General features: G+C 60.4%; 1 protein-coding gene across 21 annotated transcripts in view; it reads left to right on the top strand.

Moving 5' to 3' along the window:
• Window positions 1–22,323, top strand: part of NCOR2 (nuclear receptor corepressor 2) — a 221,881-nt gene that overhangs the window by 162,853 nt on the left and 36,705 nt on the right. For all 21 annotated transcript variants that reach the window (XM_068654328.1, XM_068654327.1, XM_068654325.1 and 18 more), the window contains 4 exons: window positions 1,975–2,037; window positions 11,177–11,319; window positions 15,845–15,992; window positions 18,847–19,420. In XM_068654328.1, coding sequence (XP_068510429.1) covers window positions 1,975–2,037; window positions 11,177–11,319; window positions 15,845–15,992; window positions 18,847–19,420 — 928 coding nt within the window. The remainder of the gene's footprint in view (window positions 1–1,974; window positions 2,038–11,176; window positions 11,320–15,844; window positions 15,993–18,846; window positions 19,421–22,323) is intronic.

Raw genomic sequence — 22,323 nt, 5'->3', positions numbered from 1 at the left:
AGCCCAGCTCGTCCTCCTGCAGGGTCCCAGCTTTCATAAAACCCCTTAGAAAATGCCTCCCTCTCCTCTCGCCCGTATCCTCTAGCCTAACCTATCCGCCTGCTCTCCATTCTAAAAGGCCACTGTCAAAACATCTCTCATCGCTGTTGAAATAACGCTGTGCCTGTTGTTTAGAGTAATAACCCGCTGGCAGCCTGAACCGGAAATCTGTTTCCTTACCGAGTTGTTTTTTGCCTCTGACTCACACCCTGGTTTGTTATTGTAGGGTTTGCTCGCCGGTGCCAGGCCGCCAGCAGGATTGGCGCGCAGCGAGCGCTTCGCACAGGACCTCGGTGTCCCTGCACCGAGCGGGGTGTGGGGACAGGGGCAGCAGGTGCTGGCGCCCTCCTCTTCCTCTCTGCTGGGAGCAGCGCACCCATTTGACCCCAAACTGCTCCGGGCCCCAAATCAGCCGAGCCCCTGTCCCTTCTGGACGTGGCTCCGAGGTGTTGGAGAGCACGGTGACGGTGCCAGCTCTCCGAGGGAGCCCGCTGTTAGCAGGGCTGGCTCCCTCGACCGATGCAGGTGGCAGGCCAAAGTGACCGAGGTGACGCGGTTCCTCCGCTGCGGGTGACGGTCCCACCCCGTGTCTGCCACCTCCAAAGCACGCAGCCGATGTCGGCTCCGTCTTAGGTACCTGTTGTTGGCGGGCCAGAGAGCGTGGCAGCGATTCAGCAGGAAATATGCTGCCTCCCTCAAGCCATCTGGCTTCGCTTCCAGTCCCTAAGAAACCAAAGTGGAGGCTTTGCGTCACCCAGAAGCAGCCCGGGAGGGTGCTGCCACGGGGGTTATCGTTGCTGTGCCTCCGGTGACCAGGGTGCAGGACAGGGTGCCCACCGGGTGGCATCTGGGCTTCTGTTGGGTTAAAGGGTAGGGACGTTTGGCAGGACCCCTTGTGTTCCAGCCTGTCCTGAGACACCGGAGGGGCTGGGGGCGGTTTGGTGGGATTTGAGCAGTGCCCAAGTTGGCAGTGTTAAGTTGCATTTGGTGTATTTAATTAACACCAGCCAGGTGCACAAACAGCACAGTGCACTTCCAGCCTAGCAAACGACCGGTGGAGTTTATTGAAGCCCCAGGAGCGCAGGTTCTTTGGGTAGCCGGTGATAAACGCACTGGCTGCAAAGTGCATGCAGATACCAGGAATGCGACCAGCAACCGACTACGTGGTAGTTGGTAACTCGTGAAACAACTCAGTAGGCAGCATTAGGTTTCTCGGTATAACCGAGAGATCGAATCTCACCCACGAGGCCTCTTATGGGGGTAGAGAGGTTCAGCCCCGCGGCTGACCCCACAAGTCAGCGATGTCCTTCCAACTTGTCTGCGATGGTGTCTTCCCTGACACTGTCCTCTCCTGAGCCATTTTTATGCTGTTTTCTTACCTTTAGGTGGAGCTTGAGTGACTGTAGTCATACATGTCTTTGTTGCGATTGGTGTAACTTCTTCTTGCTTTTGGTTTGAAGGAGAAATTCAGAGCACATGCTCAGTGAGGGGTGGTCGCACCTCAGAGGCAGGTGGTGTTTGGGATGGAGGTGTGTTTTGGCATTATAACGAGGTTATAATGAGTGAAGTTCACCCAGAGGACATGATTCGGTTATCAGTTAGACTCAGGCTGCCCATGCAGCCTGTCAGATCCATCGTGCCATCGGGTTCCCCATCCCTGCCAGCACAGAGCCTGTCTGCAGGGGCTCCGCTGCGCACCTGAGGCTGTGAGTGATGCTGCCGAGGGGACTGGCATGGAACAGATTCCTTGCCACATCTCACCCTGAAAGTTCCCTCAATGCTGAACCTTCTCCTAAGATGTGGACATAGCTTTAGCCTCACTAAATCACCTCTGCAATTACCCACTGCTTCCCTCCGCTGCGCCCCTCGGAGCTCGCCGGGCTCGCTCGGCCCCAGTCCCCACTGACCTCTCTCCTTTCCTTCCTCCCCCCCCAGCTTCGCTGGAGATGAACGAAAGCTCTCGCTGGACTGAAGAGGAAATGGAGACGGCTAAAAAAGGTAAGCCACTTGTTTTCTTTCTCGTGTTGGTGCTGCTGGAGCCAACCCAGCAGCTGGCGATGCGATGGAGGGTGCCTGACCGCAGGGCGGTGGGGCAGATCCTGCCCGTCTCGCTGCTGGTTTATCGCAGTACCCTCAGGGGGTGGTACGGGAGGAAACAAGAAGGGTGTCAGGTGTTGGTGCGCGGTGCTTGCCCAGTTTCTGCAGCACCAGGACATCTGTGCCGGCGGTGCTGCGGCCACAGCCCACGTGCGTCCCCGCGAGAGCGGAGCCGGCCGTAGGAAATGGGGAAGACTTTTCATCTGCTGCTTCCTGCAGCTTGTGCTGCGTGTAGCACGAGGTTTCGCTCCGCGTCGCCCTCTGACGCCTCGTCCTATCTGTGCGATCGGTTTCAGACCTGCCGAGGGCGTCCGCCTGTGTTGGTAACTCTGGTGTTCAGCAATTTGTGGGTGGCAAACCCCGGCGCTCCGCGGCGCGGAGGCAGCTGCGGCTTCCCAGCCCTGCCCGGCGTGCAGTGGGGAGCTCGCGAGAGCTGCGGGCAGGAGCGGGGCTCTCGACATCCTGAGCTGATTCAGAGCCTCTGCTGAGACCGTTTTGAAAAAGTGCTGAGTGTGGCACAGCCCTGCTTGCCACTTCCCCCTCCCTCCGCGCAGCTCCCGTGCCAGCCCTCTCGCTGCTTTAATTTTTTCCAAAGTCACGTCCTGTCGATCCGCTGCCGGGTTCACATCCCCAACCCGTGCATCCTGCTTGCGTGGCTGCTGATTCTCCTGGCCCGGTGAGGATTGTAAATGCGAAATTAAAATGGAAATGAGCGCCGTTCGGGGATGGCAAGCGCAGGCAGGCGCGTTAGTGGCTTCGGCTCGGTTTGGAAAATGCACCTGCTGCAAGGATGGTGATTGCACGTCCTGGAGCTGCGGCTTCCCAGGTGCCGGTGGGAGCTGTGGACTCGGATTACTTTGCCTGTGAATATCCCAAAACGTTTGGCTCGCTCGCCTTTGAGCTGTTCCAACCCTCTTTGCAGCCCGGTGCCAATCTCGCGCGTTGCTGAGCGTAGCTCTCTATAGATGCAAAACTTAATGGATAGACTTTAATCAAGCAGCCTGGCCCGGAGCCAGGCAGCAGGGTGAGCAGGTGCCGAGCAGGGGAGTGCTGTTGGAGGGATCTTTTCTGAGCGCTGCTTTGTTTTGGAGATCGCATCTGGTTGGGAAAAAAAAAAAAAACGCCTCTCGCTGTTTTGTGCTGGATGCTGGACGTGCGCTTAAGGAGTCCTAAAACCAGCCGCCAAAGCCTGCGTGGAAGATGAAGTGTGGGAGCACGTAGTGGTTCCTGCTCCTGCGTAAGCTGAGCCTGACCCCGTTATTCCAGCCCGGGGGCCAGGCTGGGGCAGGGGGATTTGCTGTTGCAAAGCCTGGTTGCTGGGCTGACGTTCCCCTGCCTGCTACAACCTGGGAAACCGAGATTTCAACGCCAGACTTCTGCAGAGAAGCCAAATTCCCCTTTGCCAGGAAGTAGCCACGCTGCTGCTTCGAAGTGGCTCTGTTTGGCATTTCCAGGGACTGGCAGGCTGGGGGTTTCCGACTCGCAGCGCGACCAAACTCCGGAGGTAACTCAGGGGCTGCAGGAGGCTGCAGAGCCGCTGCGGGTTAGTGCCTCGGTGCGCCTGGAAGGAGAGGAGGACGGGGACCTCTGCTCTTGGCACTGGCAAGTGGGTAGATCAGTCTCGCCATCAGCTTCTTTGTGCGTGGCATGAAACCCCCCTCCTCTGCTGTAGGGAAGGGTCGGGCAGGCACATCGTGAGGGGAAGCAGCCCTGGGACAGTGAGACGCCAGAGCCGAGCGGCCACACCGAGCAGGGCTCTGGGAACAGGAGCTGGAGAGCTCTGGAAGGGCAGAGCTGCACGGAGGGCTTCCAAGTAGGAGAAGGCAGGACCGGGTCTGCGGGGAGAGACAATAAAGGGGAGTACCGTGTTATTAAAGTTAACTAGGGGAACGAAAACCTAGCGAGAGGAAAGTTCTTGCTTAATGACACTTTTATGATGCAATAAACTTTGATTCACTGGTCTGTCAAAATGTGCTGAGATTGGGGTAATTACGGGGTAGCGAGCGTGTTTTTCTGATGCTGCCTCCTCATCGCGCAGGGGCCGCGATTCCAAGTTGGAGGCAGGAGGTTTTCCTCACCCGGAGCTCTGCGGGGCCGGCTGGGTGCTGCTCCTCACAGGGCAGTGTTTAGGCAGCTTCAGCTTTTGGGGGGGACCTGCAGGGCTGGGAAGGGAGCCCGGCAAGCACCAGCAGCCAGTTGGGGTTGTTGCCCCCCGGTCTGTGTGCCGGGCACGAGCAGCGGGTACGTGCCCAAGCGGGGCCGCATCGCACAGCAGCCCGTGGTAGCAGCGGAGCTGAACCCAATGAACCAGGAGGTTTCAGCACGACCTTCGTTACTCTTTAGTCTCGTATCTGTTCTCACCCTGGTTCTGGGCTTCCCCCCCCCGCCCCCTGGAGTCTAACAAGTGGTTTTGTACTCCGAAAAGAGGCCACATAAGAATGGCAATGTCTTGCTCACCTGAGTTCCTCCTACACCGTGCCGAGGCTCTGCGCTCCTCGCTATCGGGGCAGAGCCAAAATCGTGTTCCTCGCGCCTTTCCTCTGTGTGGCCTGGCTGGGGAGAGCTGGGATGGAGGCACTGGGATGGAGGTGTCACAGGGATGGGCATGGGCAGCACGGTCCTGCCGAGCCCCACGGAGAGTCCCCATGGGACAGAGGGGCCGTCCTGGGCACACAGCTTCTGGGCGAGCAGGGCTGGCAAAGGAGATGGCACGTGTTTGATTTCTTTCATAATAAATATATAACAGCAGAGAAAAAGGCTTTGGGTAGGGGCCGAGACTCTCCTAAGTTGTATCGGAGGCACTGATGAGCGGTGCTGGCACCGAGAGGACAGCGGGGCTGGCGGGCCAGCCGTGTGCATGCTGCTCGTGTGAGCATTTTGATGTTCATTTCAGAGCGTAAAAAGCCCATGTCAAAGAGCTAAATAACCCATGAAAACTCCTAAATAGTTCATTTTGGGTGGATGCAAAATATTTCCTTGGATACAGGTTTTCTTTTGAGGGCTGATTTTCACTTCTGCCAAAAACCAACTTAGAAAGCGAGATGAATTTTGGACCAACCTGGGCCGTTCTTTTATTCCCCAGTTCCATCTTGTCCGTGAAACTATAAAATAAAAAAATGAAAATAATAATTAACAAAAACCTGCAGGTTTTTTTTAAATGTTGGTTTCTTCAAATTACCACACGGCCAAGCCCAGCGACACGCGTGCCCGTGGCAGCAACCAGCCGTCTCCCATCGCCTTCCGAGCCCAGCTGTGTTTCAGCACGCTATCGCGCTGCACAAGATTATTTTGGAGCCTGCACGGGTGTGTAAACACACACAAGCATGCGCTCTTCCAACCCTAATTTGGTTTTGCACTGTTATTTGAACGAACAGCTGGCTGAGCGGGGGGAGGTAGGTCTGTGTAGGTCTGCGCATTCTTCCTCCATCGCTTCTCCCTGGCAGGGCAGCCTTTGCTCTTAAAAGGAGTTGGCTGCAGCGCGGTGCGGAGCAGGCAATGCTGTCTTCTTGGGAAGCTGGGACTGAGCCCTGCCCCGCACATTCTTCATCTTCCTTGCGCTCACACTGGTGCTTTTCCCTCTCCAATATGAAATTTTAAATACTATTTTAATATTTTTTTAAAAAATAGGTGATGATGATAATAAACATAGGCTGGAGAACTGGGTTTGCAGCCTGTGCCCATCGCTGCGTGTTGTCCCTCGTGCTGGGACCAGGCAGTGGGGTGGGACGAGCTATGGGGTCCCACCATCCAGGGAAACCCCATAAGTGCTGCTGAGGAACCGCGTGCATGCCTCAAAGCGCGTGTGATGCTGCGGGGAGGCAGCAGGCAGAAATCATCAGGGCGATTTGGATGGTGCAGATGGGATGCCACGAGGGCAAAACCACATCCAAGGCGTGAATTGGCCACGCTGCCCTTTGGCCAAGGTGTTTGGCAGCATGTGTTGAACGTGGCCCCCCAGGATAACGCCCGTAACGTCGCTGCCGCGGTGCCCCCCCGGCGCTGCGCTTTCTGCCACAGTTGGCTGAACATTTCTCAGGCATGTAGGAGAAAACTGCGAGGATTTGCTTAGTGAGTGTCAGCGAATGAAACACAAAAGGCCTGTCAGGGGGAACTGCTGGGTAATTACTATAATTTACAGCCTACATTTTAATTTTGAGCATTATTTTTTCAACAATAAGGGAGCAGGAATAATATCCGAGCCAGGTGAAGGAAGAGCACTTGGGCCCGAGGGGAGCGGCGGCTCCGCGTGCGCTCGGCCGCGGGTCGGAGCCTCCGGCATCCCCGGCAGGACGGGGGAACCGCGGGGAGCAGGGGGAGCGCCCGTCCCTGCCAGCGGGCTGCAAGGAAGGGGACGCAGCACGGAGAGAGGAGAGGCGAGGTGCCTGACGGTAGGAATACGAGTCGGGGAGCTTCAAGCACGGAGGAGTGGAGCGTGGCAGGAGGCTGACGCTGGTGCTGCGCGCCCGAGGACGGGCGAGCGTCGCCCTGCCTGCCCCGTGTCCCCTCCCGCGGGGACGTGGGCCGGCCGCCTGCGCACCGTCCCCGCTGCTTGGCTTGGTTTGGCACGGCGTCAGGAGCCCGGTGCTCGCCCGGCTCTGCCACCCACCGCCTGCGCGGCCCCGGAGCGGTTACTCACCTTCTTTGTGTCTCGGTTCTCCCACGCGCGCCCGCACGCTGCGAAGCGCTCTGAGATCAGCGGGGGAAAGCATCGCTGCGACGCGCTAATTTGGCTGGCAGCAGAGCGCTGGTTGCCAGCGACGCCGACCACGCTTTCAGGATGCCATGGTTTGCGTGGTGCTGGTCTTTCTCCAGGGCTGGGTTACAGTTTTGGCTGTGCCAGGAGGGTCCCCATCCCCTGCTCCCCGAGTGGGGGAGTTGGGTGCGAGGGGTGCTGGAGGATTGCTCTAGGCACCGTCAGGCGTAGGGGAATGAGATCACTTATTTTTTCCCTTGTAACCCCGTCCTGTTAATCCGCACGAGCTCCCATTAAGGGACCCTTTTACGGGCTCCCTCCACCCTCTCCCAGAGCTGGGTGGAGCAGGGCGGCCGTGCCGGGGAACCTTGGAAAGGATCACATAAAAACCCACAGCTGCGGAGAGCCAAGGGGCCGCAAGCGGCCGGCTCCCACCCACCCCGGTGCCCCCTCATCTGCCCCTCCGAGCACACGTTGAGGTGCTCCCAGCTCTCCAGGCTCCTCTTATTTCCTTCTCTGCGATGCTCCAGCCCCCGTTTGCTCGCACCAAGGCAGAGGCCGTGGTGGCACCGCTGCCCACACAGCCCCTGCGTTGGCTCGGCTCGGCTGCGCCGTCCCGCGTCCTCTCCCAAACCTCTCCAGCAGCGCGGGCTGCGGGGCCAAGCCACGCTGGGGGCACGTTGTCCCCGCTGGGCTCGCCGGCTGTGCACCTCCCCAAAGAAAAGCGCCTTTGATTCACTTCAGAGCGGAGGAAACTATTAGCCAAGCTTTGTTTTCCTGGATCCCTCCCCCTGCCGCTGACATTCAGATGAGAGCGAGGGAGACAGAAAGTGAGAGAGGGAGGGAGGGAGGGAGCCGGTGCCAAGCGGCCGCACCCCTTGTCAGCTTGGGTCAGTGCCACGTTCGTTATTAATGCTCTGTCTAGAGGTCACATTCAGATGCAATGAGCCCTGGGTCAGCCAGAGGAACAGATTAGAGCTCGCTCGCTGCTCCGCCACATACCGACGGCACCGGCTCCCCGTCCCTGGGCTGGCAGGAGCGGAGCTGCAGCGCGCCGTCGGCTGCTCCCTCCCCTGCGCCTTTCTGCTGCTTTTTTTTTTTTTTTTCTTTTCCTTTTTTTCTCTGGGTTTATTTATTTATTATTCTTTCTTGGCAACATCGGGCATCTCCTGAAACTGCACAGCCTCCCCTCCCCGTAGCCCCAGGCTGCTGAGCGAGGAGGTTAGGGGAGAAAATACCGGAGGCGCTTCCATCCACCTTAACAACCGCGGCTGCAGCCGGCTGGAAAAGCTCCACCGCGAGCAGGAGGAGCGGGAGGACCAAGCGCCCGCGCCCCGCTGGAGGAGAGCTGGGGCCAGAGCATGTGTCCCCTCCAACTTCTGGCGCTGGGGTCAGGACTCTCCCGCCTGTGACCCGGTTTCCAGCCTCGGCGCCCGCTCGCCGCTCTCCGCCGCCCATGGCTCTGAAATCCTCTCGCCCCCAGGATTTAAGGAACCGGCTTTGCTTTCTTCTCTTTCTCCGGCTGCTGCGAGGGAGCGAAAGCAAAATGAGCGGGGCGGGCGTGAGCGGAGCACTCGCAGCGCTTCGCCGCGAGCTGGCGTGCCCGGGGGGGCTTTGAAGCGCGCCCCAACGCCCGCGTCCGTCCCAGCCCGCCCGCTGCATGCTCCGGGCACGCTCCCCGCCCGGCGCAGCCAGACCCGCGGCATGTAAGTACGGCCAGGGGGGTGCTGAGGATGGGGTTAATTAACACTGGGGCTGGTGCCTGGCGTGGAGCTGTAGCTGCGTGTCCAGGGGCAGACCCCGCGGTTGCAGGGCCACGCCGTGCCGAGCCCCCACACCGTGCCGAGCCCCCACGGCACGCCAAGGAGCGCAGCTCTCGGTACGATCTGATAACTCAGTTAGTCATAGTTTCAGTTGTGCTGGGAAACGAACGGCCGTGCCGAGCCGGGCTGGCGTGCCGGGGAGCACTGGGCTGGGGGCTGCCGAGCCAGGGGGCGCGTGGCGAGGGTACCCGGGGGCGTATTTCGGGTGATCCCTCCCGGCGGGGCAGCAGGTGCTGCTGTTTTGCTGTTCTGAGTGTCAGGAGGAGAGCGGCTGGGCACCCCGCTGGGTCCCACAGGCTGCCTTATCCTCGTGAGCCGGGCACGGATGCAGCCACCTGCCCGGCCAGCTGCGAGCTCCCAGCGGAGCCGTGGCAGCGTCCCCGCGGCGCTGGGCAGAGTGGCACAGCCAGCACGGCAGGGGAGAGGGCAGCGGGAGCTGGCACCGCACAGCCGGTGAAGGTCACATCGTGTGGGGGACCACAGGCAGCACAGGGACCCCCCCGTTTACCGGGCTGGGTCCCGTGGCTGCTTTCAGGGCACCGCCAGGAGCGGGGGCAGCGCCGGCGTTGGGAGCCTTTGCCCGGGGCGCAGCAAAAGGCTCCAGCCCCGGGTGCTGCGCTCGGTGCACGGCGCAGCGATGAGCCAAGGGGGCTGGGAGCCTTGTTTGCTTTGGCCACGGCGCTGGGTTGTGACACGCGGGGGGAGGACTGCTGCCCCCGGCTCGTTACCTCTCGTGGTTGGTGGCCGGACATCCCTTTTTTTTTATTTTATTTTTTTTTTCTATTTAAGAAGCCCCGGCCCTCCAGCACGGCGGCGGAGGTCGTGGGTTTCGCAGGAGCGGCGCTGGGAGCTGCAGAGTTAAAGCTCAAACTTGTTTCTTGGCTGGCCCCGGCCTTTTGTGGTGCTCAGCGCTCTGTGTGATGCCTGCGTGTTGCGTGCAATTTGATAAGCCCTGGTGCTGGGACAGGGCAGGATACAGGCACGGCCGGGCCGTTAACTCTTGCCGTGCTGAGTACAGCTGCTTTCCTCCGGGAGGGGTTGTTTTTTTTTTATTTGTTTTGTTGTTTTTTTTTTAACCTGTCCTGAGGAACGTGGTGCCACCTACTCAGCGCAGACTCACCCGTGTCCCCCCCAGGCATGCCCTCCCCTTGCACGTTTCCTGCTCAGAGGTGCATCCCTCGGGCCCTGGTGCTGAGATCACCCCGTGCCCTGCTGGGCACGGCTGCGTGGCTCTCAGGAACAAGCAGGGCTGCTCACAGGAGCCCTAGGGTGGGACACCGGGGTCCTGAGCCCCACGGTGTCAGGGCTGGGGACAACAAGGGAGGGGTGTGGGGACAGAGGTCGGGGACACGCAGGCAGTCCCCGTTCCCAGGCTCTGTGGCTTGTTGTGACCTCTGGGCAGAAAAACCCCGTAGAGAAGAGGAAGGTGCCTTGGGCAGGTTGTTCCCTGTGGGTTTTCAGCTCTTGAAGTCCCCGTTGGTGGCAGCGCCGTGCCCCTGGGCTCAGCGTGAGCCCGTCCTTTACACAAGGTGCTGGGGAGGACCCGGGGAGCTGTGCCACGCGCTGCCCTGCCACATCCACGGGGTTTGGGGTCAGGGACACCCCATTCACAGGCTGCTTGGCCCCAAACGTGCTGTCCTCTGCAAGAGCTCGTGAGCTGCCAGGCCAGGGATGGCCCCAGATGGGGAAATCAGGTCATGGGAAGGATGGCAAGCTGCGAGGCTTTAATTGTCCAGAAAGCCCGGGTGGCCCCAGCCCAGGTCACCTCCAGGAGCAGGTGCCGGTGTGCATGGCTCGGGGCTGCGGCTCCCACCTCCGATGTGTCCAGCAGGCACCTCGCTGGGCTTGGTGATGGGGCCGTGTCCCCCCCAGCCTCCTGCACCGTGGTGTTCCTCCCAGCCCGGGGTCTTGCCAGGTCTGAGCCGTGCAGCCCGAGCACCTGTCCCTCTGGGGTGGTCGCTGCAGGCGTCTGTCCCACCCGTGACATCCCCAGGAGCAGGGCACGAACCCGTGGACTTTTGAGGTCCCAGCGGGGACCCCACCTGCGTTTCCTGCCACTTCCCTGCCCAGGCTCTTCCTCCCCACCTGTACCAGGACTCCAACCCACCGAGCCACCTTGTCACCCTCGTTTAAGCCACCAGAGGGGCACAGGAGGTTGGAGAGCGCCGCTGCTTCTTTGTAGGGCCTCCTGGGTTCTCCTGGGCACAGCAGCGCCGCCTGCTCCCGTCCCCAAGGGCAGGCAGCCCCTCCTGGCCACCCGCAGTGCTGATGTGGCTGCGGGATGTTTTGTTCCTGAGCTAGACAGCCCAGTGCCTTTTTTTTTTTTTTCCCCCTTGGAAAGAAAAACAGGCTGTTGTAGGTCATCCCCTGGCCTAGGAAGCCTTGCAGACGGGTGCTAGTGACCATATTGTTCCTGTGGAGTTTGGCTTGCGCAGTGGGTGTTTCCCATCCTGTGCGGATAATGCTGCCCTTGTGCGACTTTATCTGGCCTTAAACGCTTCTCCCTTCCCTCCTTCCACCGCAGGTCTCCTTGAGCATGGGCGGAACTGGTCGGCCATTGCCAGGATGGTGGGCTCCAAGACCGTGTCGCAGTGCAAAAACTTCTACTTCAACTACAAGAAGAGGCAGAACCTGGACGAGATCCTGCAGCAGCACAAACTGAAAATGGTGAGGATCCCCCCGCTGCCCGCGCCAGGTGCCTCGGGCACTTCCCGGCGAGGGCCTGCCCGGTCCTGCAGCAACGGGGGAACCGTCTCGGTTCGGAGAACGTTCTGGGGTGAAAACACCGGGGATTGGGGGTGCGAGTGATGTGGGACGGGGTCGTCTGCCCGCCTGGCACCCGGGGAGCTGTAGGAGGGGAGGTGCCGTGTGGGAGCGTGCCCCGGCTCCCGGAGCACGGTGTTAACCTGAGGGGGAGGAGTAGACTGAGGGCAGCTTACCCCAAATAAATGCAGGGTTTTAGGACAATGCAAGGAAAAGAGGGGTTTAGCCCAGAACTGCGGTGGTGGGACAGGTATTGTGCAGAGAAGGCTGATCCTGATGTGGATGTTGGTCGTCTTTGTGGCCATGAGCAAACACAGGCATCGCTCCCTGCCTCGGTTTCCCCGTCAGAAGGGGCTGACGCGGCTTTTCTGGCCTGAAGTGCAGGGCATGAATGAAATAGGGCTCATTCAGCCTTCAGGAGATAGGGCAGACTGCTAAGAGCAGCTAAGGATTATAATTATTTCATTTGTAGAGTATCCTGGGGTTCCCAGTTTCTGGCTAATAGAATTCACATGGCTTAAACCCCCAAGGGGTGCTTTGAAAATGCAAAGGACAATGTTCAATGCAGGAATCTCTCCAAGCAAGCTATTACAGCAAGAGTAAAAAGAAAGACAGGAAAACATTCAATGACTCACCCAGGAATTTAATATCCTAGTCAGTCTATAGGAATGAGAGAAAGAGAAGACATTGGCGATTCTTTTTTATTAATTCTCTATGCACAGAGACACTCCTGTGCTCCTATGTTTCACCGAGTTGTTTTTAGAGACAAAGCAAACAAACTATACAAAAGACCAAAAAAAAAAAACCTGTAGAAAGACTGGAATTAAACGTGCATAAAGCCCTCCGAATATAAAATGTTATGTTATAAAGATACCGTTGTTCATTACCGAGGAGGATCTGAAATCAGATCACACAGCCTAGCTGGCGATGGGATCGGTGTGTATTAATTTACTCTGCTTCCTAACGTTTCAGAAATTATATCACAGAAGTGTTTTTCTGCAGAACCACATTTTTCCCTGCATCCGTCCCTCCAAGGCAGCCGCTAGACTGCTCCAGTCTAATTGCTCACTCTCACTTGCAGTTTATATCAGCATCATCATTTTATTTTTTGAGCATTCGAGGCTATGGGATTCGGTTTTGTAGAAGAACAATGAACGTTCAGCTGTTATTTATTGTGCTCTATTGTTTTGTGGCAACAGCAGATGCCAGAGAGCTGAATAAAATGAAAGAACAACTGAGATTAAATTGCCATAGACCTTCCTTCCTGACTCCTAAATATATTCACGAGCAACCCAAGCCTCCTAATCTCCTATACCCAGCAGTCAGCCTTGACCTCTGCCGAGCAGGCATGTGGCGAGCCGGTGTGTCGTGGTGGAGGTTCACCATGAAATCCCCAAATTACTCCCTGACCTCCCCACCGCCAGCTAGTGCCGATCGTGTGTGAGGAAACAAACCGGCGCTGCTTTTCTTCCTCTTGCTTAATGAGAGTAAACTCAATTAGCAGATCTCATTAGTTCCCCAAACGGGGCTCGTTAATATTACAGCCTCCTCCTCCGGGTAGGGGTGACAGGGCTGAAGGGCTCCCTCCCGAGCCCAGGTTTCCCTCTGGTTTAGCAGCGTGCGGGTGATTTGGAGGAGCTGGGGGTGAGCAGGTGGCAGTCCCCAGCTCGGGATGGGACGCAGAGCCTGGGGACATCCCTCCTGCCCCAAAACACATCAGGGTTCAGCACAGAACCAGCAGGGGACCCCCCACTCTGAGCATCCAGCATCAGGGAGAAAAAGGCTTGGGGTGCAGCAACAGTGCCCGGAATTGCAGGAGTTCCCTTTCTGCGGGGTCCATCGGGATGTGTGCAACTGGTCCTGGTCCCGGGAGGATCGGGGTGCCCGAGGGACAGGTGTCCTGGTGGTGCTGGGGCAGCATCAGGCCACCTCGAAGCCTCGCTTTGTCTGTGCCGTGGTGTTTTGGCTCGCTCTCGCTGCCCAGCGCCTCGGGTGCGTCGCTGAGCCCTGACCTTCTGCGTGCTGTGCTCTCTAATCTCGGCGCTGAAGGCAAGCGGGGCGTGAGGATACGGGGTGTCCTCCCGGAGCCGCTCTGTTTGCCGGCGGCTGGAGATAAGGCGCCATCCTCACCAGCAGCTCTTTGCCGGGAGGTTTCTGCTTTGCCCTGCTGGCTGCTCGGGCTTGTTCTGGCTTGTGGAGCCGCGGCGGGGGAGTTATCACCGCTCTGCTGCTGCGTCTCTCGCTCGTCTCTGCTAGCCCTAATTGGGGCTTTTGGGGAGCAAAGCAGTGGGGGAATCTCCCGTGTTGCAACACAGAGCCTGCGAAACTCCAGGGGCTGAAGGGCTGACCCCAGGGCTGGGCCTGGGGGTGCTTTGTCACCCTGTGGTTAGATCGGTCCCAGCAGTGTCAAATTCATGTCATTGGCACCGTGTGGGAGCGTGGTCACCCTGACGAGAGGCTGAGGCTGGGAGGTGAACCCACCGATGGGTTTACCCCATCAGTCGCAGGGTTTGACAGCTGGTTTGGCCGCTCCAGCTGCTTTGCTTGGTGGTGGCAAGGAGAGGCCAAACATTTTGGGATTAAGCAGAGCACACGGTGGTGGGGGGAGATGCCTGGATGCTTGGTGGGCTTCATGCGGGCTGCAGGAGCTCCTGCCTGGTGTGCCCGTGGTTGTTGGCAGGACGGGGACCCTGTGTCCCCAGCGCTGGGGGGACCCTGCCCGCGAGCAAGGCTGGGCGAGTTGCACGGAGCTGCCGGCAGGGCAGGAGGCAAGGAGGTGGCCTCCAACATGTCCCTGGATTTAGCTGGGAGCTGCTGCTGGGTTTCACAGCGGGAGGGACCCGAGGTGCCCCGGGGCAGCTCCACAGGCTGCAGCCAAGCGCGGTGTGGAGGCAGGGGCTGCTTCCCGGCTGCTTCCCCAGCGAAGAGCCCGCTCCCGGCCTCGCCTGAGTCACGGACCCGTGAGTAAGAGGCAGAGAAGTCTTTGCCATAGTAACGTCGGAGCTTTGTCATCGCATTAGCATGACGGGGAACTGCTGCTTCAGACAAAAACGTGCACTTACCGAATCGCTGCCCCGACAGAGGTGTGAGCGCTGGGGCACCGTGACCGCCGCCACCACGGGTGGCACCGCGGTGGGACGGGGCACGGGGGGGCCCTGCCCGCCTCCCACGGTGCCACCAGCCCTTCGGAGAGCAGTTTCTCAAGTGTTGTGTTGTGTTTTTTTTTTTTTTTCCCTCTCTCCTGCCCAGCCTGATAAAAATAGACTTTGAGCAAGCAGCGTTTCCAAGCAAAAAGCCGTTGGATTTGTTTGTTTTATCTGGAAGTTTTTTAAAGGATTGAAAAGTTGGGTTGGAGGGGAGGGACCGGCTCTTCCCAGCGCAGGGATCCAGCAGCAAAGTTAACGTTTCCGCCACGGCTTTATCTTCTCATCCATGTAAATAAACGTCCTACACACGTCATCCGTGTGGGGCTTGCAGGGAGAGCCGGAGATGATGGGCCTGTTCCTACTGGTAATATTTATTCAAGCAACAAGAGCAGGAAACAATAGCAGGAGCGAGACTTTTCCTTGAGGCCGGCGGGCGGGAGGGAGGGAGCGGTGTGTGCGCGCCCCGTGGCCGCGGCACGTGCCCTGGAGAGCAGGGACGGTGCTGTCCTAGGGCAGGGCCGGGGCACGGGGTGTCGGGGCCCCTTTGGGATGCCGTGACGCACCCAGTGTCCCCACCAGCAGCAGGAGGCAAAGTCCTTTGGCAGCGCCTGCAGCAGGACGCACGAAAGGCGGTGTGCTGTGGTGTTGGCTGTGCTGCACGGGGGTCATCAGCTCTGCTCCCTGCAGGGGGGGGGGGGGTCAGGATGCAGCCGTGGGTGTTGGTGGAGCTGGAGGTGGTCCCTGGAAATCTGTGGTACAAACAGGAGCGAGCGGCCCTGTGCTAGTGGCTGCTGCAGGCGCATCCTTTGCCCATGTGTCAGTGCTGACCCTGCCCCGGGGGTTTTCTGGGGCTCGAGCTCTGCAGGAGGGGGAGCAGGGGGATGCTGCACCCCGACCACGGCAGCGCTAGGTGGATCCCACACCCACCATGCAACCCCGGGTCTGCTCCTTGTGTGGGGTGCAGCATCCCCAGGGAGTTGTGCTCCTTCCAGAGGGGCAGCCCCATGTGCAGTGAGTGCCTGGCGTGCGCCCACGTCCTGCTGTGCCCCGAGGGTTTTGGCTGGACGAGACCACGTCCTGGGGCTTTGGGCAGGCGAGTCTGGTCCCGGTGGCCACTTTTTGTAGGGTTTTAATGCAGGGTTTTGCATTAGGACTCAGATCTGGGGTCACGGTGGTGTTAGTGCCCTTCTCATCCCTTTGGGCAGGAGGGGTGCTGGCCGCTCCTGTGCGGCTCCCGTCCCGCTGGGCTTTTCCTTCTCACCTTCCTCTGCCTCTTCCCCCAGGAGAAGGAAAGGAACGCGAAGAGGAAGAAGAAAAAAGGCACCGCCGTGCAGAGCGAGGAAGCTGCCTTCCCTCCCGCCGCCGAGGACGAGGAGATGGAGGTGTCGGGGACAAGCGGCAACGAGGAGGAGATGGCCGAGGAGGCAGAAGGTGAGGCGGGTCGAGGCAGGCGACGTGCTCAGCCACCCCATCATTGCCATACAGCCACGGCAGAGCGGTTCAGGGGCCATCCGTGGCCTTTCTGGGGCCGCAAATGTCACCGCTCGCAGGGGGCCGCGTTGTGCCACCCTGCAGCTGCACCGAGGTGACGCCGTCCCGCAGCACGAGGCGCTCGTGACCTTTCGGATGCCTCGGGATTTCACGCTTGCGAGGGCTGCGCTGGATCGCTGCCCTCCTCCCCTGTCCGTCGGGAGGGATGTTTATTTTGGGAAGGTTGTGCAATGCAAGGGCTCGGTCACCAGCCGGCCTCTTTTGGGGACCCCCGGGGGTCTCAGGAGTCAGGGTGTGCAGGGAGAGCAGCTCTTGCTGCTGCCTTGAGCTCTTGAGGACTGGGGGGTGCCGAGTCACTGCCACCTGAAGTCGCTGCCATTCCCAGTCCTCCCCAGTTCAGCTGTGGTGTGATGAAGTCCTCTCCTCGTCCTCTGCGCTCCCCAGACCCCTCTCCACGCCGTGCGCACCTTGTCCCCGCAGGGTGGCACCTGGGTGATGCCCAGCGGCTCCTTCTCACCCCAGAGAAGCAAGAAGTACCCTTCTTGCACCAGTTTATTTCCAGTTGCCATCAGCGCACGCTCCCCAGAGCATTGGCTCTTGTAAATCAGCTTTCTTCTTGTTTTCCTCCAAAAACCAGGCCCTGCACAGCTCGGCAGGGCGCAGGGCCGAGCCGGGGCAGACTGCAGGCACTGCGGGGGCTCGGGGAGAGACCCACGGGGAGGCTGCTGGGGGAAACAAAGCAGAGAGCCCCTGGGTGATGCACAAGGATGGATGCAACCCGCTGGGCTCCCACAGCCCATTCCCATCCCGTCAGGGCATCGTGGCCACCACTGCCCCCCCCCCAGGCAGCTGAACCCCCCCCCAGGGCTGCCCCAGCCCCTATCCAGCAGGGCTGATGGACCCCAGCGGGTCTTTTCCTCCCCATTCCCTTTTTAAGGGCGCGTTTTCCTCTCTCCCAGCCCTACGAAAGGAAGGAAACAACTTGAAAGTGACAATTTTCAGCTATTTATCGCTTAGAAAGCGCGGCAGCGAGTTGGGAGAAAATGTGCATAATTTTCCAACAATAGCCCCATTTGACTTTTGTCAAAGTAATTTAATAACTTAACCAGCACTGCTGGCACCCTGCTGCTTCCTGGCCTTAGCACCCAGGCTAATGGGACTTGAAATTGGAAATCTTTTCAAATCATTGTTGGAAGTGACTCATTACAAGGCAGATTCCAGGTAAATCTTTGTGCGAGGTGATCTGTGACTCAGAGGCGCGGAGTAAAAGGTAGTTATTGCTCTTTGTGAGAGCGGCTGAGAGGAAACAATGCGGTTTTGAGCTTAAAGACAGATCTCTTGACACTCGCTGAAGCTTTGCCTTCCTAGAGCCCCAATCCTCATTTCTAATTCCTCCCGTTGGGCGGAGGGGGCCTGGTTCCGAAGGGGGCTGTTGAGCGGAGCGAACGTGGAAGCCGAGGTTGATGAAATGTCACGGGCACAGAAATGTCAGAGCTCTGCTCGGGAAGGTCGCGGGCTCCGGGGTGACATTTGGAGACACGTGGGGAGCACCTTGGGGCTGGGGGCCACGCGGCAGGCCCTGGGGTGGGCAGGAGGACTTGGCACGGGTTGTAGCGTGTGATTAATCGCCCGTGCCCAAGCGGTCTGCTTGCGAATGCGAGGCACGTGTGCTTGTTCGCCCGGTGCTCGGGGCTTTGCAGCCAGCCGGGTGCTCCCCTATCCACCCAGCTCCCTTCCTCGCCTCCCCTGCCACAGATTTGGGGTCCAGAGCGCGTGCAGCAGAGCCCAGCACCCGGCTGAGCCTTTTTGAGCCTCGGCAGCCCGTTTCACATCGGGTAGCACCGGGTATGGGGGCAACTGAGCAGCTGCACAGCTGTGCCCAGGAACTGGAAGACTTTGGGTGTGCTCAAACGCCTGGCTCTTGGGACAGCCACATCTTTGTGTCCCCTGTTTCGCTGGTGTTTGAAGCCAAATGTGGTGCTGTGGAGAGAGGCAGGTAAAGGGAGAGCTGGGAGGGAGCCCCGTTACCCATTTGGGACCCAGGAATGAGAGCTGTGCCCCGAGGGGCCATGCCAAGGCATGTCGGGGGCGATGTGTGGTCGCCTGGCCCTTGCTGCCTTCCTCTGGATAAAGGAGACCTGGAGGGGAGCGATCCCCTTCCAGCTGCAGGCCCCTGCTCCCCGCAGCACCTCCATCCCTGGCCTTTCCAGCCCCTTTTCAAGCCGCCAGCAGATCCGAGGAACGATCCTTTACATTTAATAATTAACCTGTCCTGCAGCACTGGCAGAGCTTTGCTCTCACCGACCCTGACCTCCTTTCTTTCGCCTCTGGCGGCTTCAACGACAACAAACAGGCGCAGTGTTTTGGGATGGTCCCCAGCTGCCCTGGGGGTGGCAGTGCCAGGGACACGCGGTACGTAAGCCGGCGGCCTCGCCGTGCCAGCAAGGACGGGCAGCGAGCCGCAGAGCTCCCGGGCCCGGCAGAGCAAAGCCGAGCTCCAGAGCTATGGGTGAGGGCGGCCGGGAGCGAGCAGCAGGGTTTTGGTGGAAAACCCAGTCGCTGGGAGTGTGGTTTGGGGTTTGGGTGGGGGCTCGCTCAGCAGATGCTGAGCTGGGCAAGCCGGGAGACCCCCGGTGTGTCTCCGGGGCATCCCAGCCCCGCGCTGCCAGCCCCGGGATCGTCTCCCCCTCGGAGCAACGAGGGCGTTCTCCTCCCATGGGAGGGGGCGGAGGCAGCGGTATGGGAAGTGAGAATCTCAGCCCGATCCTTATTTTTATTTCTTCCCTTTTCTCAGCTGCAGTAAATAACAGCTCCGACACTGAGAGCATTCCCTCGCCGAGGCCCGAAGCCAAAGAGGGAGGCGAAAGCGGGGCCAAGGCACCACCCGGGCCGGGAGGTGACTCCGGCGCAGAACCGGCAGTCAAGTTGGAAGAGGCCCCCACGCCCCCCGACACTGCTGCTGCCACTGCCGGGCCCCCGGCCCCCGCCACCAACCCCGCTCCTGCCGCCAGCCCTCCTGCGGAGGCGGCTCCCGAGGCGCCCGGCGGCGAGGAGAAGGCCCAAGAGGAGCTGGTGGTGGACGTGGTGAAAACGGAGGAGCCGGAGGAGAAGGCGAGCGAGGAGCCCTGCAAGAGCGAGGTGAAGAAGGAGGAGAGCGAGGACGGCCAGGAGAAGGACAAGGGGAATGACAAGAAGGCGGAAAGCGGCGCCGGCGGCGGAGGGGCGGCGGGGGCGGAGGGGACGCCCAAGGCCGAGAAGAAGGAGAGCCACAAAGGCAGCAAAGGCCCCGGGGTGAACCCCGACAGCGACTCCAGCGCGACCTGCAGCGCCGATGAGATGGACGAACAGGACACCGTGGACAAGAGCAGGTAGGGCTGGGGAGAGGCGCGGGTCACGGCGTGGCCACGGGGCCGGGCGAGACGTGCCCACGTGCTCCCTCCTCCTGAGCTCTTCTTTTAGGAACGTCACCGCTGAGGTGCTCCCCAGGCGAAGGGACGTGCCCGGCTGTGTCCCCGCGTGGCCGCGGCCCTTTGGCCATCGCTCGCGAAGGGTCCGTGACCCCGCGGGCAGCGCGATGTCCCAACGCGGGGGTGCTGCTGGGCAATGGCCCCAGACAGGTGTTGGGCGCAGAAGCGCTGAGTCTGCTGCTCGCAGCCCTGCGGGGTGATGCAATGGAGCCGGACGTGCCCTTGGGGACAGCTGAGTTATGCAGAGGCGTAGACTGGGCTGCCTGCATCCGGGGCTGGGAAGGGTTTTTCTGTCTGAGTCGGCGCTGGCAGGGGAGCAGTCGCTTCGGGGACGCGTTCCCAGCGCAGAGAGAGGGGGCGAGCTGCTGCCTCGGCGGAGATGCTGCTGGGATCCGCCAGGGTGAAATATCCGCCCCGGCCAGAAAGGGGGCAGAACGGTGAGGGATGTGCGAGCTTTCCTGCAGAAACACCACCGGGGCTTCACCTGAGCTGCTGCGGCCCCGAGCCCTGCAGCCACCCTGGCCGGTGGCCGAGGGGGTCTGTGACCCTCCAAGGGTGGCTCCTGGCACAGGGAGGGGAAACATCGGCCTCTTCGGAGGAGAAACGTCCTGTTCCCCTCCCGTCTCTTCCCACCACAGCAGCGGAGCCCTCCCCACCCAAGAGCCTCACAAACGGGACAGGGTTTCCTGTTTTTTAAAGAATATATATAAATACGTGCCTCTTTGTAGTGCTATTTTCTCTAGTGGCTCCCGCTTCCATCCACGCTGGCTCCTGGGCCGGGAGGGACCTCCTGCATCCACCCGGCCGTGGCACGGGGGCACGGAAACCTCTCCAGCCTCCTGCCTCTGCCTTGGCCGGTGTCCTGAATCCAGCATCCTGCAGCCCTCCCGAGGGCTTGCAGGGGGCGGTTGGCAGCCAGACGGGTGCTTCAAGGCCAGGCAGGCTGCATAAAAAAAAAAATAAAAAAAGAAAGAAAAAAAAAAACAGATGAGGAAAGCAGCAGGACGAGGTGGCAGGCAGCTGTGATCTGCCACCCGTAACGGGAGCGCTGCTCCCAGAAGGGCACTGCGGTGGATTTGGGAGCTGGTGGGTGAGTGCTGCCGGCACAGGAGGGAGCAGGAGCATCCCTCGGGAGCAGCCCTCGCTGGAAGCAGTGCAGATGCTGATGGGGGCGCTGGGGATGCAGCTGGCTCTGGCCCCGTGGTGGGGCCGGGGCCTCTTGGCTGTGGGGAGCTCCTCTCTGGCGTGGAAGGAGTCCAGCACCACCCCTCCCCGCCCTCCCCTTCCCAGCTGGGAGAAACCTCCCTGCGAGGGGGAGCGAGGCCAGCAGGGCTCTGCTGCTCCGCTTTGACACGAACCCAGCCGAAAAGGGGACGGCAGCAGCTTTTAGCAGCCTCCCTGCTGCAGAGGAACAGCTCTTCTCGGGAAGTTTTCCACCCAGGCTCAGTGCAGGTATCTCAGCCATCAGACAGCTCCCAGGAATATCAGACAGGAATTAGGCATCCCTCTGCTGCCCAGGTGGGAAGGCGCAGGTGATGGCAGAGCCTGAGAGCAGGCTCGCACCATGTCCTGCACCCAGTCTGCAGGGGCTGGTACCCGCCGTGGTGCCCACGGGGATGCTGCGCGCATCCTCGTTCGCTCCTTCTCAATGCAATCTCACGGGAGCCAGAGGCGTGCCTCCCGGTGTGTGCCTTCTAACAAGCCGTGGGCATCCAGCTGCCCTGGTTCCTCGCTTCTCCAGCCCGCCGAGGCTGCGTGCCCGCGGGCGGCTACCGCAGCCCCAGCGCCGCGTGACTGCGAGCACGCGGGCAGAGGCGACGGAGAGGACGGGGCTGCCGAGATGCCGCGTGAGCCGCCCCGGCTGGGACAGCACCGGGCACGTGGGCGATGCTCGCCCGCCCACCCTGCGCTGCCGAGCTCATGAAAGCACCGGGGTGGCCGCAGCATCTCCCAGAAGAAGGGGACGGGGGTGGCTCGAGTGTCCCTGTGAGCACGGGGAAGGGGCTGTCGCTGGCCGCCGGGGGTCCTCCTGGTGTTAGAGCTGGCAAAGGCTAGGCTGGGAGAAGGAGCCGCAGCCTGAGCTCGTCAGAGCTGAAGGAGGCAGCTGAGTGTCCGTGGTTACACGCAGCGTGTGCTGGGAGGGCTGCTGCGAGCACGGCCAGTACCGTGGTTCAGGGGGAGGTCAGGGCAGAGGGAAATGTGCGAGGCCCCGCACGCTGACCCCCTGGGGGAACCTGGGGACTGCCCCCAGTCTCTGTCCCCTTTATGAAACGATTGCATGGGTAAGAAATGGAGTTTGGGCCATCTTAGTGGGGTCATGGTGTATTGGGTTGTCCCGCAGTTCGACCAGTCCCTTGGTCTCAGACTGGTCCCCGTGGTGAAAGCTGAAGGATTTGGGTGGATGCGGTGCCCCGGTCATCCCAAAGCTTTCCGCACCACCCCGGGCTCACCCCGAGCATGCTGACACTATGCAGAGGGCTCGCTGCTCCTCCCAGTGCCCTCACCCACACGTAGGGACTGGTTGTTGGGTTTGGGGACCCCAGGTGAGAGCTGCTGAGGGATGTTTGGCCCCTGTCCTGCTGTGTGTGGACAGGACCAGTGCCTCTCAGAGCAGAGCATCCACCCGACAGAGCTGTGCCTGCAGCAGGGAGAGCTCCATCCTCTCCCATTGCTGATGGAGCTCGCCAGGCTGCAGAAAACCAGGCTGAAGATTGGCCTCTTTTGGGTAAAATCAGAGCCCAAACTGCCAGGGAATGGGACCCAGGGCTGCAGAGCGTGCTGCCCCCGTGGGCTTTCCCCAGTGG

Source organism: Anas acuta, chromosome 17, assembly GCF_963932015.1.
Source record: "Anas acuta chromosome 17, bAnaAcu1.1, whole genome shotgun sequence".
NCBI lineage: Eukaryota > Metazoa > Chordata > Aves > Anseriformes > Anatidae > Anas > Anas acuta.
This window is presented reverse-complemented; position numbering and strand designations above follow the sequence as displayed.